This window comes from Arachis stenosperma, chromosome 5, assembly GCF_014773155.1.
Source record: "Arachis stenosperma cultivar V10309 chromosome 5, arast.V10309.gnm1.PFL2, whole genome shotgun sequence".
Taxonomy (NCBI): Eukaryota; Viridiplantae; Streptophyta; class Magnoliopsida; order Fabales; family Fabaceae; genus Arachis; species Arachis stenosperma.
In genome coordinates this window covers 131,692,742-131,711,147 of record NC_080381.1, presented here as the reverse complement: position 1 = coordinate 131,711,147, position 18,406 = coordinate 131,692,742, and the positions used below count along the sequence as shown (strand labels likewise).

Below are 18,406 nucleotides of genomic sequence, written 5' to 3'. Positions count from 1 at the left end.
TAAGATGATTTGATAATGGTGACTTTGGTGTTATTTGTAAGGCCCACATCGGTTGGAGAGGGGAACGAAGCATGCCTTATAAGGGTGTGGATACCTCTCCCTAGCATGACGCGTTTTGACGAGTGAGTGTGGGGGGCTTTGGCTAGCATCCCTATCGTCAAAGGTAAAACCGTGAGGCCTTGTGTGCCAAAACGGACAATATCGTGCTAGCGGGTGGTCTGGGCTGTTACAGATGGTATCAGAGCCAGAACCCGGATCAATGTGCCAGCGAGGACGCCGGACTCCCTTAGGGGGGTGGATTGTAAGGCCCACATCGGTTGGAGAGGGGAACGAAGCATGCCTTATAAGGGTGTGGATACCTCTCCCTAGCATGACGCGTTTTGACGAGTGAGTGTGGGGGGCTTTGGCTAGCATCCCTATCGTCAAAGGTAAAACCGTGAGGCCTTGTGTGCCAAAACGGACAATATCGTGCTAGCGGGTGGTCTGGGCTGTTACATTATTCTCATCAAAGTTGTTGATGAGAATGCCAAAGTCATTCGATGAGTAAGAGGGTGGATAGTATATTGTGTTTGTAGTGTGATCACATTTTTGGTGATGCTGCTGCTGGATATTTCATTATTTTGGATGCCGTTACATTCATTATTAAATGTTGGAGTTCATCATTCACTAGCAATCAAGGAATTGTAGGCCGTGATGCATAGTTGTAAGAACCGAACCGGTGATCAAACCAGTCATGTTATTGATTTATTGGTTTATCGGTTCAATTGATAAATCACTGGTTGAATCGATAAAATCGGTTCTATATAAATAAAAAAATATAAAAATAACTTCCCTTTTTTCATTATAATAAAATGTTTATTTAAACATATTCTAGTGTTAATGCATATGTTTAGTTGTGTATCACAAATAATATCAAAGGTAGATCAATTTCAACTTACAAGAATTCGTCTCATATGTACCAATATGTACCAAAGGGTATACAATATGATTGACGAATATCATGTTATGAAAGAGTTTAATTAAAGTTAAAATTCAAACCCAGCAGCCAAGCTTCTAATCTACAAAATGCTAAAAACTTTGATGATAATTTGCATGGTAATAGAAATACCATAACGGTAAATAACACAATACCTATAACTAAATCTAAGTAGGGCAACTTATTAAGCAACTGGTATATCGCTTCTATGGAGTAACAACCTCAAGCCTTGTTTGGTGCTTCTTCAACTTTCTGCAGCAAGACATGACAAGATGAGTCCTAAGCAAGTTGATATGATGCACAGAAAATCCAAAAGTAAAATTTGTGAATGATATATGAATGCTAGAATATGCATTTAGCCTAATCATGCCAGTCACATTTAGCATATCTAACTGAAATTCGAAACCTCATAAACTAGGTTGGTAATTTCATGAATTGAAGCAAGAGAACCCAAACTTAGAAACCATGCCAATTACAATTCAGTAATGATATATCTTCCTGAACATCTTCCTAAATATTCTCCTGATTTCTAAATAGTGAGAACATAAAAAGCACTCGTTAGTTTCTTTGTTTATAAATTAGAAGGATAAATAATTTCTCATTAAGTTTTTGTAGAATTAAATGTAACAAGCAACCATAGAAACTTGATCAAGTAAAATCATGAGAAGAAAATAAATTGCCACGCAAATTCAGAGTGTAAGAAGTAGCCACAAAATTGAATTCGGACTTCCAATGAAGGTAAAATTATGTACCACTTCTTTGTTGCCCTTGCCTCTAGTGAAGAACTTGTAATTCCCATAGATGAATGCGCCCCACCCAGCCAACGAAACAAGCACAAACTGCAATGGCAGAAGATTCAGAAATACTTAAAATATTACCATAAACAAATATCAGGGAAACAAGACAATAAAGTAACTAAAAATATAACATAAATATAACACCAATAAACAGAATTTCATGATCAAGAATTAACAAATATATCATAAACAGAATAATTAAAAAATCAGAGATAATGCAGAACGCAAAGAAGTGAAGAATGAGCAATGAGGAGACCACCAACCTGTCCGATAGTCCGAGAGAGGACGCAAAGGATGGAGAGGACACGATGACGGCGACGACGACGACGTGGAGCCGCGGAACAAGGAGCCGCGACGAAGGGGACAGCTTGTGACCCAAAACGCGACGGTGAGGTGAGGTTGAGATGTCATTGGAGGCGCACCATCTCCGGCGAGATGAAGAAGACGACAGGCCAGCGGTGAGTTGATGTGAGGTGAGGTTTTCTTCAACTACGGTGTGATGAGCAGATGAGGTGAGAAAGACTTGAAGGAGGGTTACTGCCGTTTGCCCATTTAGGGGATTTGGGTTACGGGGAAGGGGGTTAGTTCGAGTGTTTTCTTTTTTTTTTAAATCCAAAACGACGTCGCGTTTGGAAAAGGGGAAAAAATTCCCGAACCGGCCGGTTACACAAAACTACCGGTTCTCCGATTTTTGTCAAAACCAGACGGTTCAAACTGGTTTTCTCCGGTTTTATTCCTTATTCGATCAGAATGACCAATCGGATCGGCCAGATGATCGGTTCACCGATTTTTCAGTCGAACCGACCGGTTCGGTCCGATTTTTACAACTATGGATAAAGCATGAAACACTAGACGTGTTTATTTGGTTTACAGTGTAAACGAAATATGTGCACTTTTATTTGGTTTATACTACTGTAAACGGGATATGTGAATAATTATGACATTTACAGTATAAACGAGATACATTATAACAAATTTTCAGCAGCTATAAAAGGATGTACAACCTTTTGTATTCTTCACAAACATCTCACTTCTTCCTCTCTTCCGTTTTTCTTCAGAAAAATAAGCCAAAATGTCTAGTGGTGGTGAATGTGTGATCGTAATAGTGGACGCATGTTTAGCACCAACCATGTCTCAGACAGTTGGACAGCAGTCTCATCTGTCGTGTCATCCTGCCATTGATACAATCCAACATATCGGTGTCAACATCCCTGTACCACAAGGTGCAGTTAGGCAAAGCTATCACTTTAAACCCTTGTATAGAAAGGTCTGGATGGCGAAGCAAAAGGCAATTGCACAAATATATGGTGATTGGGAGGAGTCATACAATAAGGTGCCTAGGTTGCTGCAAGCACTGCAGAGTTGTTGTATTGGAACAAAATGTGAGTTCAAGGTCGTACCGTACTATGATGGACACCTTATGGTGCACGACTGTAGCATGTTTGATAAGGTATTATAGGCCTTCCCTGCCTGTGTGGAGGCATTCAAGCATTGCAAGCTATTCGTCTCCGTCGATGGCACGCACCTGTATGGCAAATATGGTAGTGTTTTGCTTATTACAGTGACACAAGACGGCAACAGCAACATTCTTCCTGTTGCTTTTGCAGTTGTTGAGTCTGAGAGCATCGAGTTCTGGTATTTCTTCCTTACAAATTTGAGACAACATGTCACCCCATCAGATGGCCTGTTGATTATTTCCGACAGATCCAGGCGATCAATGCTGCATTGAGAGCCGACAACAGTGGCTGGCAGCCTCCTAGAGCATTTCATGCTTATTGTGTCTGGCACATGGTCGCAACCTTTATGTCTCGTTTCAAGTCTGCTAAGGACAAACGATATTTAATAAACGCTGTTTATAGTCCAAGCAAAGCTGGGTATGATTGGTAATGGATGCCTTGAGGGGTTTGTCGCGAGAGATGGCAGACTGAGCTGGTAGGTTCAACAAAGAGATCTAGCTACAACACTACGATGGTGGTCGCCAGTTTGGGCACATGACAATGAACCTGTCCAAGTGCATGAATGCGGCACTTATGGGTACCCGTTATTTGCCCATTTCGGCCATCGTGTGATGCACTTAGAAGAGACTACAATAGTTGTTCGTCAGGAAGAGCAGGAAAGCACAGACACAAATGGTGGCAGGGAATCAATTTTTTCAATGGCTGATAGCTGCTACTAAAAAAACAGAGAAGGAATCTCAAAGATGTGCATTACTCACTATGATGGACGGGCTTCAGTGTTTGTGGTTGAGAAGTTAGAACCTTTTGAAGGTTGGTCACAAGGCTCGTTCTATGTTTTCTTGACGGCAGGTACGTGTGACTGTGACATTTTTCAATCACTTCATTTTCCATGTTATCATGCGCTTGCCGCTTGTGCCACTGCTAGTGTCGGATAGGGTCCATACGTGAATCTGGTGTACTTGCAATCCATTGTGTTCAAGGTGTATGAGACGGAGTTTCCACTGATACTAAAACGATAAGTTTTGGCCGAAGTGGTTCGGGACACGGTTGCGTCCTAATCCAGCCATGAGTAGGAAGGCTACTAGCAGACATGTTTTTACCAGGTTTCGTAATAAGATGGACGAGGGTGATCATCGAGAGAAAAGGTGTGGTTTATACAAACAAGTCGGGCATATCCTAGAGGTTGTCCGGTGCTGATCACCATGGTAATGCAGGTGGTGTCCGGTGCCATAGGGCGGAGGCCGTGCCTATCAATGAGGTTTGCTAGTGCGTGGGTCTGGAGGAAGCTGTGGGTGACCTACAGATGGATCTGTGACTAAGGTGGTCGCTGTAATGGAAGTGGATGAGTAGGGCCATAGTAATTGTTTAGGTAAGGCACCTGTACATTTGGATGGGGCTAATACTACTGTTGACCAGGTGAAGGACAAAGTGGTGTCGACCTCGGTTAGGATGTTGTCATGAGAAGCCCATAGTCCAACGATGGCGGTGTTGCATACTGTGCACTATTCAGCCATGTGTACCATAGGAGGAGCTAGGTCCCGGTGAAATGTACGGTGCCCAGACTGAGGTAGACATAGGATTAGATGACTGTTGATGGACATGCCCCATGCTCTGCTCTCTACCCGTGCAAAACTGCTCCGTGATGCGCTGCATCGTGTCCTGGTCGGTGGTGTGAATATGGAATGCCTCCTCGAACTGGATCTCATCTACGTCCAATGCCTCGTGACGACTGCTGGACGCCCCGACGTCATGGCATCCAGGTGGGCCAGTATCCCAATCGTCCCAAGATCCCTGTGAATGTGAACCAGGTGGCTAATGTGGTGGTGGTGATGGTGGAGAAGGTGGTGGTGGTGGGGGTGAGTCATCGAACTTGCCTGGCATATCCCTGTGCTCCTCCTGTCGATGATACTCAGCCTCCTCCTCGGACTCAACGTCAAAGTGCTTCCTGCGAAGCCTAACCCTATACCTCCGAGGTCCTGCAACTCCTCCGCGCTCTCTTTCTTGGTAGGCCTCTAGGTGTCCGGTTGAACCTCCTTGGCCAGTCAACGACGGTCAGGCACGTTCCGAGGAAGGTGTAGGACGTCCCTCGACTAGCTGGCAAAAGGCTACACGTCTCTCGGTAAGTCCAACAGCCTAGGGTCATCATGCACATTTTGCCCTGACAAGTGTCTAACATGGTAAGCTTGATGATACCAATCCACATATTCCCGCATTAGTCGATAGTTTGTGCACGGTTAAATGGATATCTAGTATCCCTCCCCAAATCGAGCCCTCCACCGATCGTACCACTCCCGAAGCTTAGTAGGCCACCAAACGTCCTTGCCTCGTCCTATGGTAGTTAAGAACCTATCAACGTTGACTGCGTCCCCTAGTACTGGATACTCACCATCAAATTGGCACTTCACCTGGTCGACATGGTATAATTCAACTATGTTGAAGTAGACGAGCGGAACAACAGACATCCATGTCCCTCACTTTGCCTCTTCCTTCAGCCATAGTGGGCAGATGTCCTGCAGTGCAGGGTCATCGTAGGGAGTGCGCAGGAACTACAATGTACGTTGTAAAATAATAATCAGTGACATGTACTAAAAAAGTATAAGTAATTTATGCATATGTAACCGAATAAAAGGGTAACTCACTTACCTCATCCAACTGTAACTGATCTAACGTCCGACGCCATCGCAGGACTCTCAGTTCGTGTTGGTCCCTGCTCTACTGTGTCATACCTATCAACTTGTGGATATTTTCGAGAATAACCACAATTCAATTAATTGCACATCATATTGAATTATATAAACGAAGAATAATAAAATCGTAGTGAACAATTACCTCGCACCATGGTTACATGTAAACATGTCACTCAGGTGGACACTACTGGAGAAATCTCTGATATAGTCAAGATTCTAACAGAGGAGTGCATCGTATGATGTCTGTGATGGAGTGGTGTGCTGCAGAGCATAGAAAACAGTACGTCCATGCTAGCACAGTAAGACAGAGAACGGCACCTCTGAAAGCCATCTAGTAGTGGGAGCCACCGGAGATGGACTTAATTATTTGACTTATCAGTCATCAAGTAACCCCTAATCATTAACAGTATGTAACACCTCACGTACTATCGAAGGGTGGCTGGATCATCAATATCGAACATCTGTCGGAGTTGCTCCCGAAGCCATGCCAGCTTGAGGGAGAAAGACTCCTTTGCCTGCGCACCCTGCTGCCGGACTGCAGGAGGCTTGGCACCAAGTAGCCGCTCCACCAACTCCCAAGCCTCGGTCCGGTAACATGTGTGGAAATCATGGAAGCACCCACCCACTGGCTCTTCATGCGCGCGTAGCCAGAGGTGGTATGCAATGTTCTGTAGGGTGATGGTGCACTCATCCCACGACAGGTGAAAGGTGTGGGTCTCAGGCCGCCAACACTCCACTAATGTCGTAATTAGGGCATTGTCAAATGCAAAATTTCTAAGTAGCACTGCGTCGCCGAAGCCAGCTTGCCTCAAGTAGGGGACAATGGCGGCCAGTGGTAGACGTGTGTGACTCTCTTTCTTGGGAAGAAGTAGGTGAAGCCTCTAGTAAACAATAAAAAATCCGAATAAAAAATGTGTAACCCTATAAAGCTATAAAAATTTCACAATAAAAAATTCTCCCAAAAAATGTTTACACAACAAATTAATTTAAATTATAAGTCAACTAGTTTAACAAATAACTACAAATATTTACCTTACAAATTAATTTAAATAAAATTAATTTAAATAAAAATATTTACTTAAATAATTAATAACTAAATTAATAAACATCCATATCATTTAATTTAAATAAAAATATTTAATTAAATAATTAATAACAACATTAATAAAACATCTCCCTCACAACTTACATTAACTAAAAATATTTACTTAAATAACTTACAACAAATAAACCATCAACTTAATAACTTAATTTAATAACAAATTTAAATAAAACCATTTACTTAAATATTTAATAACTAGAAATGTAAACATCTTGTTAATTAAGTTAACTAAGAAATATTTAGTTAAATAATCAATAGCTAAATTAATAAACATATGCTTAATAACTTAGTTTAAAGAATAACAAACCTAAATAAATATTTAAATAACAAATCCGTTTTAAAGTATGCCTAAAATCATAACCTATCATTTAAACCATAACTAACAATATATTCATTCGCCTAACATATACTGCATACTACTTCTATAAAAGTACTCTAAGTATGGCCACACGTGGATGCTTTAACATAAACATAAAATAAAAAATAACACCAACCTCAAAGTTGGCTGCCCCAACAAAGTGTCATGTCGCGTTCACTCAGTTGATGTCCGCATTATGTGTATTGGCGCGCATCATAATCTCGTAGTAATTCAAAAATTTGATTAGAAAAGGGTAGAAGTGGAAGAAAAGTTGAAGAAACGGATGTAATAAGGACTCAACAGGCACTGTAGACAAAATATATATATATATATATATATATATATATATATATATATATATAGCCATGTTGTTTCGTGCCTACGTGCACTCTAAATGAGATAAGAGATACGATGTATTTTGGTAAAAATGTTACAAATTATTTATTTTGATTAATAAAAATATTTATTTTATTTATTTAAAAAAATCCACAAAAATTAAGGACAAATGACATGAATAAAATAATTGGGATTCATATTTACACAAATATAACAATCTAGAACTTATTACATCCATGTCTTAGTTCTACTCTATATAAATCGCTAGTGGCTACCATGTTTTTACAATTTGTGCATAAACTGCGCCATCTCTGTAACGGTTTATGAAGACTAAAAATTGGCCATAAACCGCGACAACCTTGTAGCGGTTTATGTGGAGTGACAATTCATTGGGACCAGTAGCAGATTATGAATAGTTCGAGCATCTATATATACCAACTGAAGGTAATTGTTAAGGAGAGTGTCATTTCCACAATGTCTAGTGGGGATAGTTTCTTAGCATTAGTTTATTGCTCTGGAAAAATCCATAAAAGTCAAAGAGAGGGTGTGAAGTTCACCGACAAGGATCCCTTGAGTGTATTTATCCGTTCATCGAATACCTTGTTAGATCTAAAAACCAGTATATTGCAGAAGTTTAGGGTGTTTGGGACTAAGTGAGCAAAGAAGTTATTTTATAAGATCCCTATTGCAGTTGTCTCAACCGGTTTAAAGTATGATACATTTGTGATAGGGTCTGATGAAGATCTGTAGGTTCTGTTTCATTGTCAGAGAAGTCTTTCAGAGGTCAGAACACACGAGTTGTATGCAAAGTTAGAGGATGGTGTCGGCACTTAGGGGGTATCAGCTCTGAATCCTTAGTCGACTGCCTTGGGGGTGCTTCTAGTTCGATTCCTGTGGTTGCACCAGCTTGTTTGTTCGTTGCATTTCCATCCTTTGCGATTGATTTGAACCATGCGGATGAAGATGGTTGTGGAGTATTGGAGAACCGTTCATTCCGCCGGCTGGCAATTGAGATGACTAATTCTCTGTCATGATTTCTGATTGTGTAGGCGACAGTGAACCTAATAGAGTTGAGAATACAATGTGAGAGGATAATTCAGACGAAGAGCTTGTCGATATAGTTGGGGGCAGTGATGAGGATACAATGAGCAATCCACGTACACAGTAGGGCCTATCAAGTTCCGGCACAACAATATCCTCCGCACTTTTCAACCCTAAACTTGGAGGTTATGGGGTAAAAGCCAGACGTATATGCTGTCTTTGGGGGTCAAGGATTGTATCATAGAACCGCTCCTACAGAATTTCAAATTGAGAAAAGAAGTTCTGTTGATTGTGAAGTAGGGGTGTTCGCGGTGCGGTTTGGTTCGGTTTTAAGGGAAAAAGTCATCCGATCCGAATGCTTAATTTATGTACAATGCGGTTTGGATTGGATGAATATTTTTTTTGGAAATTCGATCCGATCTGATCCGATTACAAGCGGTTTAGATCGGTTTGGATTTGCGGTTTTTTAAATAAAAAAAATTAAATACATATAACAAGTCTTAACATCAAATTTTAAATAATCAACAATGACATAACAAGTCTTAACAATATCTTAAAAAGCTAACGATAACATAACAATAGAAATAAAATTATAGGTTAGTTAAAATAAATAAATAAATAACATTTTGAACATAAAATATTTATTAAATAATAATAATACATGAATAATAGAAAAATGTATAACAAATTGAACATGTTATAAGTATAATTATAAATATACTAATAAAATAATAATATTATAGCACATTGTACGGTTTGGATTGGATTGGATCGATTATGAAAAGTAGATCCGAAATCCGATCCAATACAGTGGCTGAGACGACTCCTACTGGTAACTTCTTGCTTGGCATATATCGAGTTTCACTTAGAGCTCATACATGTGATTGTGGGTATTTTCAGGCTTTGCATTACTCATATTGTCATGTCATCGCATGCTGCACTCACTCGCAGTTGAACTGGGCGACATATGTTCATGATGTATACAGTATGAGTAGTGTTCAATGTATATAAGATGGGGTTCACATTGCCCATTCCAGAAGGGCTTTGGCTGCAATATGATGGTTCCACTGTCATTCCATATCCTAATATGAGATGTACAAGAGAAGGGCAACCAAGATCTACCAACTTGTCTTTGCCGCTCAACACGCCTGTTATTAGGCATGTCCAGAACTTGCACCCTGGCACGTGTCGCAGTTGTCCCTCAGCGATGAGCTTCTGCCGAGATTTCAATCGGCCTAGGATCATCAAATGTGGCATCTGGGAAAAGAACCCTATGCGCCACCCTATGCCACCAGTCAAGGTACTCTGCGGATAGACCTGGATCAACAACTCTCTAGATTCTAAGAATGGAATCAACCCTATTATTCCAATGTAGAAGCCACGTCTGATAATAAGTGGAAAATCATCGATCTCCACCTCTACCATCCTTCGCATGGAGCCAGTTTATGTTCAGAGCTGGCTAAGGTATATGATGTATGTCACCAAGCTGCAATGCCACTCTATCAACTCGATGCCACTCAATCATGGCAAAATAGATCAAGCTCGTGACCACCCGCCGTAACCTACAGTATTCCTTGGCAAGTATCTTTGGATGAACCACAGCTACTACCTCAACAGTAGAATAAGGCTCCCACAAAAATTGTTAAGGACAATATAAGATTAGAAAACACCATAAAAAGAACCTTGTAAACTGTGTATGCTACAAATGTCAAACCTAAATAACTTACATGTCGATCACGCAATCTGTCCAAAGCAAGACGCATTTGAATAATTCTTTGCTCCTTGGCATCAGAGGTTAGTAGATACGTTGCCCACCTACAATTCACTCGTTATTAGCAGTGCATATAAAAGGATACTACATTGAAATAAACATGTATGACGTGCAAAACATTAAAATTACCTGGATGCCAGTGGAAAACTAAATATGTCAAATCCGTTCGGCCTCAACATGGGGAACTGCCAGAAAATCCAATACTACAATAGATGAAGTGGTCTGGCTAAATTAGTAACATTTCTATTGGCGACCCAACACATGGATCTATACAACCAGGCTAGTGTAGTTGAGCCCCAGCCATGATTGCCCAACTCATCAAGCCTCACTACAAACGGCAACCACCAAAGGTGAACCCGATTCACATTCTTGTCACCAAAAAACTGAGTGGATAGTAGCATCATAATGTAAGCACAAGCGTATATACGTATCGTTTCCTCATTCGTATTGGCTGGGAGCGCTCTGAACCTCTCATGGAACCATGTGAAATGGATCGTCATCTGCTTGACCTTATTCGGCATCGGTAGCTTGCTGAATAACTTTTGAAACCACTCCCACGCTGGTCTCCCATCGTCCATGAACTGTTCGAAGTCAGTGAGGCACCCACTAACAGCCTCCTCATCAACGGGCAACCCCAACTAATATGCCACATTCTGCAACATGATGGTGCACTCTCCAAACGGCATGTGGAAGGTGTGCGTCTCAAGACACCACCTCTCAATAAACACACTCACCAGAGGCTCATCCACATAAAACCAATGAGTGTTCAGCCTAGTCAAGTGATACAAGCGAGCGATTTCCAAATAAGATGTGATCCGCTCATGTAGAGGCATATTTTGTTGTCTCCTAATACTATAAATACACTTAGTCGACTGCATCATACAAAAAAATTAAATTAGTACTAATCAAATTTTAGCAGAAAAAAGACTAACACCTAAATTATTTATAAATGAAATAATTCACAGATAAAAGACTAACACATAAATTAACAAAAAAATTAAATTAGTACTAATCAAATTTTAACAGAAAATAGATTAGGACCTAAATTATTTATGAATTAAATAATTCACAAATGAAAGACTAACACATAAATTAAAAAATAAAAAATAAAAAGCATTCCAATCTCATTGCAAAACCACAAAAAGCATATTAAGTATAGAACAGAGGCATTAAAGAAACATCACCTCTCTAAAACATTCTGCCATTATGGTATTGTACATGCTAGCTGATGGTTTCAAATTCAGTTCCCCCATTTCATCGAGCATTCTATATGCACCTTCAAGCTGTATTATGAAATAAAATAACATCAACGGCATTCTAAATTTCACTGCAACTCACTAAAATACAGCTACAATGGATACTTAGCAAGATGAAGCTAAAATCAGTAAAAGACTGGTGAACAATAAGCACAAGAATGAAAATGAATGGGTACAACTTACGTCTTTCATCTTCAAGAACAAGTTTATCATACATCTGAATGTCTTATCATTTGTCTCCAGATTGTACTGGCGTATTGTAGAGAAGATCCGATGAACCTTTATTTGAGAATACACCAAAGAATAAAACAAACTACATGTGAGAACAGTAAACTATCCAAGATGTTATAGAATAATTGATTCCAGCTCTACATATATTGCTTACTGACAGGAACTGAGATCTAGCAGAAAATAGGGGATTTTATTGATGAACTAGGGATTGTAAATCACAACCCCTTATTGAAATACACTGTTGGGTCTAACCAACTCTGGAGAGAATTTTCTTCTCCTGAACTAACAAACTGAACAGAATTTTCTAATTGACTAAAAATTAACTAAACCCTAGTATTTCATAGGCAGCAACTAGGCCTAGCACTACTGCTCCTAAACCTGCTAAACTAGTTTAAAAGGGACAAACAAACCTGTTTCTATCACTTACCTTTCATTTTTATTAAAAAAGAGAAAAATTAATGAGAAGAGATGAATGCAAAAAGAATGGAGGTGCAAAATAATTTCAAATTGAAGCATCCTTACTTAATGGCAAGAGAACAAAAGAAAAATTACGTCACTGTTTTTTTCCAAAAGGTAAAGGCGGGTAGAGCAAGCTATGTCATCCAAAAGGTGAGCTGGTCAATTCTAAGCAACCTCTCTGCACTAGACAATTGCAAGAAAGACAAAATTTGTGATATAGAGCATAGAGACAAAAGTATTCTTGGATCTTCACCTAATATACTAAGCTTTTAAGTCTACTGATTCCTTGACATGATATTAGAACTTCATGGCCAAGAGGAAAAGAATCCAATTAATGCCAATATAAATTTTAAGATAAAATGGTGAAGACTGAAGAGGCTATATTTCACCTTTCCTTCAAGCTTGAATAAGAACATATACTGCAGGACCGGAAGAAGATAGAGTAATTACTTATTATTATGATCTTTACTGGATCTTCACTTTACAGTAACATCAAAACTTTCTAAGTCAAAGATATAGACATAACACAACAAAACAATAAGCTTAAAGGTCAAAAGTTTACATCCATCGGAGAAAATCGATGGAACATGTAAAAACACAAATTATGAGAGAATGAAGAAAGAAGAGAGTGATTACATGGATGATGGGTCATACCAAGTTATATTCAGATGTTTTCTCACAAGTTTGTAATATGGACTGTAACATCTCATTTGATAAAGTCAAGCCCCCTTCACACATTTCATCAACAATATCAAGAGCTACACGCACCTGCATTAGAAACAAAAATCACTAATCTCCAAAATTCACTCGAGAGAAATTGACACATCATGGACTTTTATTGTGAATTTGCATATTCGATAAGATAATGAAAAGAGGAATTATGCCAATCACAGAAGAGGAAAGTACTAGCAATGTCATTGTGATCACTATAATAGAAAAAAGTGCTTAAGAATTTACTTGTTTCTGTGAATATATGTTTCTTTCCATTAAATAAAAATATATATTTTAAGATAAGTAACATGGCCACACTATGTTTGTCAACCTCTAAATGGTAAAGATATGGGATGGGTGCACTTTCAATGGCTTGTGTTTTTGGAGATGACATATTGACACTTTTCTTATTTTTTATTTCATTCTGGACTTTCTAATTTCCTCTTACAGAAAGTGCAAAAATCATATGGTCATACCTCGCACAACGTACATCTATGTAAAATTAGCTTCTCATGTGATGAGGATGAAGGTGACACTTCAAGTGTTTGGTGCAAATCCTTGAATTTTGTAATGACATTCTCAACCTTCACAATACCAACAATAAATATGAGAATGCACACAAACACACATAAAAGTCCATAACAATAACTACAACATACAATTATTATGCCAAATGTTCACAAAAAAGCACTAGTACCACCTTATCATTGTGTTCAAAAATGCACATGCAATTATGGACTGTTTAATATACAAATACAATGAAGTAAAATCTCACAACAGTTACGAAGGAATTGCTAAATAGAACAAGGGGGAATTATTAAATAAAATGCAGCCTCGAATGTCTCCAAAATAAATCTACAGTAAAAGCCACTTTGAAGAAGTTTATTCCATACACCAAATTTGCATAAAATCAACCTAGAATGAAAAAATTAACAAGAATTAACAAGAATGAAAGGAAAAAGATAAAGAACCATGTCCAGCAAAGTAAATGAAGAGCTACAATTACTGATTTATTGTAAATACCATATTGGCTTCTAACCATAGCTGAGGTGTGAGTATCAACTCTCAATCATAATCTTTGTTAGTTCAAAAACATACAAATTCTACTTATAGTAGTGTATAATAGGCTAAAAGCCTGTAAATGCCTCTGTGTGGAGTTCCATTTTTATTGACAATTAAAAATAAGTTGACAAAAAAAATCACAACTTAGGTATGCTAAAAGAAATTTAAATGGGTTTCATAAAAGTTCTATCATCACTGCAATCTGAAGTATCATGAAAATGTAAAACTGGCGATATATTTTTAGAGAAAGAAAAATGGATGAAGGAAAGCTCTTGATGGTATCATGGACTTGAGGAAATTATCAATGACATATGCAAGAATTTTCTTACCGATAAATTTGGGATGCTAACAGCATAACTTGCAATGAAGTTTGTAATATTATTTGTTTCATAATCTGCAATGCATAAGAATCTCAGTACAAGATATACACCAATTAAGATTTATAGAGGAATTCAATCCTCAATTCTTCAGCAGAATCACAATATGACTTAGATAATTGGTGTTATATTAAAAAAACCCGATATTCAGTACATTAATAATTGACAAAGAAAAAAGAAACCTGCAATCTTAATATATGTCCATTTATACATATAATGCTTGGGATTTTGTTCCTCTAGAGTACCTTGTGTAATATAAAGGGTAAAATGCAGAATGTATGAAAGACTTAAGAGGCTATAGTTCTGCAGTTTTGACCCCCTATACTTTAGAGGAGCCAAATTCGAAAGACTTAAGTAACATAATTCAAGAGATACAACAGCTATATCATATGCAATTTGTTTTCCTTTTTTGCAAGCAGAAACATTGTTTGATGTCTAGCAAAATCCAAATAGGTGATGAGAAGATAAATATTGTAATCATACCACTTGTTTTGAAGTCCAAAAGGAAGTTCTCCGCAACAGGTTCCAATTGATGCCTTCCTAATGCCTGAAATATCTTTTCTACAGATTCTACAGATGAAAGCTTTTTTATGTTTATGATTTCCAATAGCTCCAATATCTCCTTCTTCCGCTCACTCTCACAAAGAGCCAATAAATAATTTTCTGCAACATAAGTTGAATAAAGTAAGTTTCCATTTTAAGGTGCTACACAAAACAGAATTTTCTATCATTATTGAACAACAATGTGCAGAACCAGCAGCGTCACCTTGTAACTTAACATTCATTTCTGCAGTAATTGACCACTGACCATGTCACTTAAAATTCACAGTCTCATTAAATGAAACTGCATATGTCAACATCTGCTACGGATAATCCAAAGCTAGATGTTTGAACACAACTTCTATGAAACAAATTATGACAAACCAATGCTATGAGGGAGAAAAGCATATGCACCCACCTCGTAAATTAGAAATTTCTTCACCATCATTCTCTGCAATGAGATTACAGATTTCTTGAATCTTTTCTTCATTATTAACTCTTAACCACAACATCATTTCGTAGTAACCGATTCTAGTAATTAAACTGGCATTCTGGTCTTTGATAGCATCACAGAAAAAATGAAACTCTTCAACCATACACATGTCAATAGTATACAAAAGAAGTGGACGATATGATTGCTCTTCTAGCCGAAATCCTCGTTCACCCATCAATTTTAAAAGATGGAAAACCTTCCCCAACTCTTCTATCACTATGTCTTCGTCACTACTTTCCCTAGCCTTTTCTATGCACATTTCTATCAGTGCGTTGTACCCTTTGATCCCTGGATCTCGTCCAACTTTACCAAACAATGCAATGGTAGCCTCCGGCCCAAGTACCTTTGCACAAATTCTAACCAACTTATTAAAACAGTTCTCTTGGGAAAATTCAAACAAGTGTCTCTGTTTCTTTTTGCGAGAATGTCCTTTCCGTTGTAACAATAAATTATTGTTATGTATGTTCGAGAGCCATGATATACCTGGCTGACTTTGGGACTCTTTTGCATTATCATTTCTCTTCGACATGGGTTTCTTCACCGAGATACTATCACCTGACAGTAAAAAACAATACAACAAATAACCTTTTAGGAAAGGGAAAAAGAGAAGACAAGCTCAGTACTTGAACAATACACCAATTAATCGATAACATACATTCTCAGTTTCTCCCAGGAATTTCATCAAACACTTACCGTAGTAAATAGAAGAAATCTTCTTAAACGCCACATTAGAAGAATCATATGCACCAAAAAATTCACAAACACAAAAAACAAATTTGAGACTGAAAAAACACTACCCATAAACGAAATCCGCAACAAAACTCTAAATTTAGCTCATTCAGCTTCAGAAAACACAACACCCCGAAAAACAAAAGAGTGCAGAATTACCTGAAGCAGGGGATTGTTTAAGCTTGAGGCTTGCGAGTGTAGAATCTCCATCGAATTCCGAAAAGAAGGAAGAGTATGCAGCAGAACGTGAACGTGAACGTGAACGGAATCGGGTTAGATTTCTAACGTAGGAGAAATATGAATGGCGCATTTTTTTCACAGCACTTTTGAACGAACACGGACAAATGGAAATTGTGCTTCTTGCCGCAGTGAAGAGAACGTGACTATTTTGAAGCACACCACTGATATGAAAACAAAATCAAGCAGTAATAGAATTTTTGGTAATTTCTATCAAATTCTCTAATTTATTATTTATCAATAGTAATACTCCAATGCAATTTCTAAAAAATTTATTGTTGAATACTTTAGTTGCAATAAAATTTAATTATTAAATTAGTTTTTGAACTTTTAGATTAATTAATTTTATATCATATTTTGATTTAAAAAAATAAACAAAATTATAATTTTTTAAATAAATAAAATAAATATTTTATTTTTCAAAATATACAATTTGTAGCATTTTTATCAAAATGGACGGTATCTCTTATCTCATTTACAGTATAAATGAAATAAGAGTGTACGTATCTCGTTTATACTATAAATGAGACAGGGGCGTGATGAATAAATAGAAACAAGTTTTTAATTAAAAAATAAAATTTTAATTAGTTAATATTAGTAATTTTTTATTGTAAAAATATTTCTTAAAAAATTTTGATCATTTAAAAGAATTAGTGTCTAAAATTAGGATTACGAATTTTTAATTTTGGATATAAAATTTAGAATTTAGGATAAAAAATAATTTAAAAAATTTGTTGATATTATTGAGTAAAAGAATTAACTCTTTAATTAAATTCATTTCATTAACATGTCTCTCTTCGATAAACCTTTCATGAACAATCTACTCTTACAATGCTCATTAGTCACACTTTTTCCCCCTCAAACTATCCTTATCCTCTCTCCGAAAAATTTTTATTTCTCAGAAAATCGATATTTACTTAAATTTTTTTTATACATAAATCAACTAATTTAAAAAAATAGAGAACTTTTAGGAGCTTTTATATATATTTTTAAAATAATAATAATAATTGATATGACCGTTATAACTCGTCCTTAACGCTATAACTCGGCAGTATACGTTATAAATTAGATTAGTTATGTGATATGGCCGTTATAACCCGTCTTTAATGTTATAACTCGGCAGTATACATTATAGATCAGTTATCAATAATGGACATAAAAAAAATATTATAATGCCCTAATATGCTATTACTTTCTATTAATGCGAATGTTTGAGAGTATAACTGCCGATGCTTCATCCCAAAATATAAAAGGGAGGTAAAACGTTTATTTTACACATTGCATTCTGCAAAGCTTATCACTCACTTACTTACTTGAGCGTCGGAGTGCCTTTTACAGGTATCCACCCCCTTATTCTCTCATTGCTGACGTATACCTCATCCTGACGGAAAGCATACAAGTATTCACCAGCGAACAAGCTATACACCTGTCAACCTCTACAAGAACAATTGGCGCCGTTTATGGGGACTCGAAATAAAAACCCTTCTTTCTATAGGTCCCAAAACTCCCATACTTGCTCGTTGCTGACCTACCTCCTCCCACACCATCCGAGCTTCTTCGAATGGTAACGGAGTTACAATAGGCTACTCAGCGCATGGCAAAAGAAAATCAACGAATGTCAAATCAAATAGTCGAGCTAACCAATGTTCGGATTGAAAATAATGACAATGAGCGTCCAGAAGATGAAGAAGAACATTCTAATCCAACGCATATCTCGAAAACTCAACAACCAGAGGAAAACCAACAAAATAATGACAAGGACGAATTGGACAACGTTGTTGGTCCA

The 18,406-nt window shown here is 37.6% G+C and overlaps 1 protein-coding gene across 9 annotated transcripts; it reads right to left on the bottom strand.

Annotated features, from left to right (window-relative positions):
• Positions 1–1,039: 1,039 nt before the first annotated feature.
• LOC130981992 (pentatricopeptide repeat-containing protein At4g04790, mitochondrial-like) lies at positions 1,040–16,767 on the bottom strand. Of its 9 annotated transcripts, XM_057905783.1 has the most exons (13): positions 16,543–16,767; positions 15,580–16,209; positions 15,105–15,284; positions 14,574–14,638; positions 13,659–13,766; positions 13,126–13,239; positions 11,965–12,060; positions 11,710–11,808; positions 10,655–11,397; positions 10,482–10,569; positions 7,514–7,597; positions 1,729–1,815; positions 1,040–1,228 (listed from the first exon to the last, which is right to left on the bottom strand). In XM_057905783.1, the coding sequence occupies exons 1-9, from the start codon at positions 16,691–16,693 to the stop codon at positions 11,164–11,166; spliced, it is 1,677 nt and encodes a 558-aa protein (XP_057761766.1). In that variant the 5' UTR covers positions 16,694–16,767; the 3' UTR covers positions 1,040–1,228; positions 1,729–1,815; positions 7,514–7,597; positions 10,482–10,569; positions 10,655–11,163. The 9 variants fall into 9 exon arrangements, with proteins under 9 accessions (XP_057761766.1, XP_057761767.1, XP_057761765.1 ...); XM_057905784.1 differs by lacking the exons at positions 1,040–1,228; positions 1,729–1,815 and adding an exon at positions 6,101–6,798; XM_057905788.1 differs by lacking the exons at positions 1,040–1,228; positions 1,729–1,815; positions 7,514–7,597 and adding an exon at positions 16,348–16,366 and having other exon boundaries at positions 9,428–10,569; positions 15,580–15,997; positions 16,138–16,209; positions 16,543–16,743.
• Between the last annotated feature and the right edge of the window lie 1,639 nt (positions 16,768–18,406).

What these genes read in the sequence shown, in the direction of transcription:
- LOC130981992 (XM_057905783.1), bottom strand. Translation starts at nt 16,693, where the DNA reads ATGCGCCATTCATATTTCTCCTACGTTAGAAATCTAACCCGATTCCGT. An exon ending in TTTGGACTTCAAAACAAGTG is followed by an intron (nt 14,639 to 15,104) that starts GTATGATTACAA and finishes TATGCATTGCAG; the next exon opens with ATTATGAAACAAATAATATT. An exon ending in AAACATCTGAATATAACTTG is followed by an intron (nt 12,061 to 13,125) that starts GTATGACCCATC and finishes TCTCAAATAAAG; the next exon opens with GTTCATCGGATCTTCTCTAC.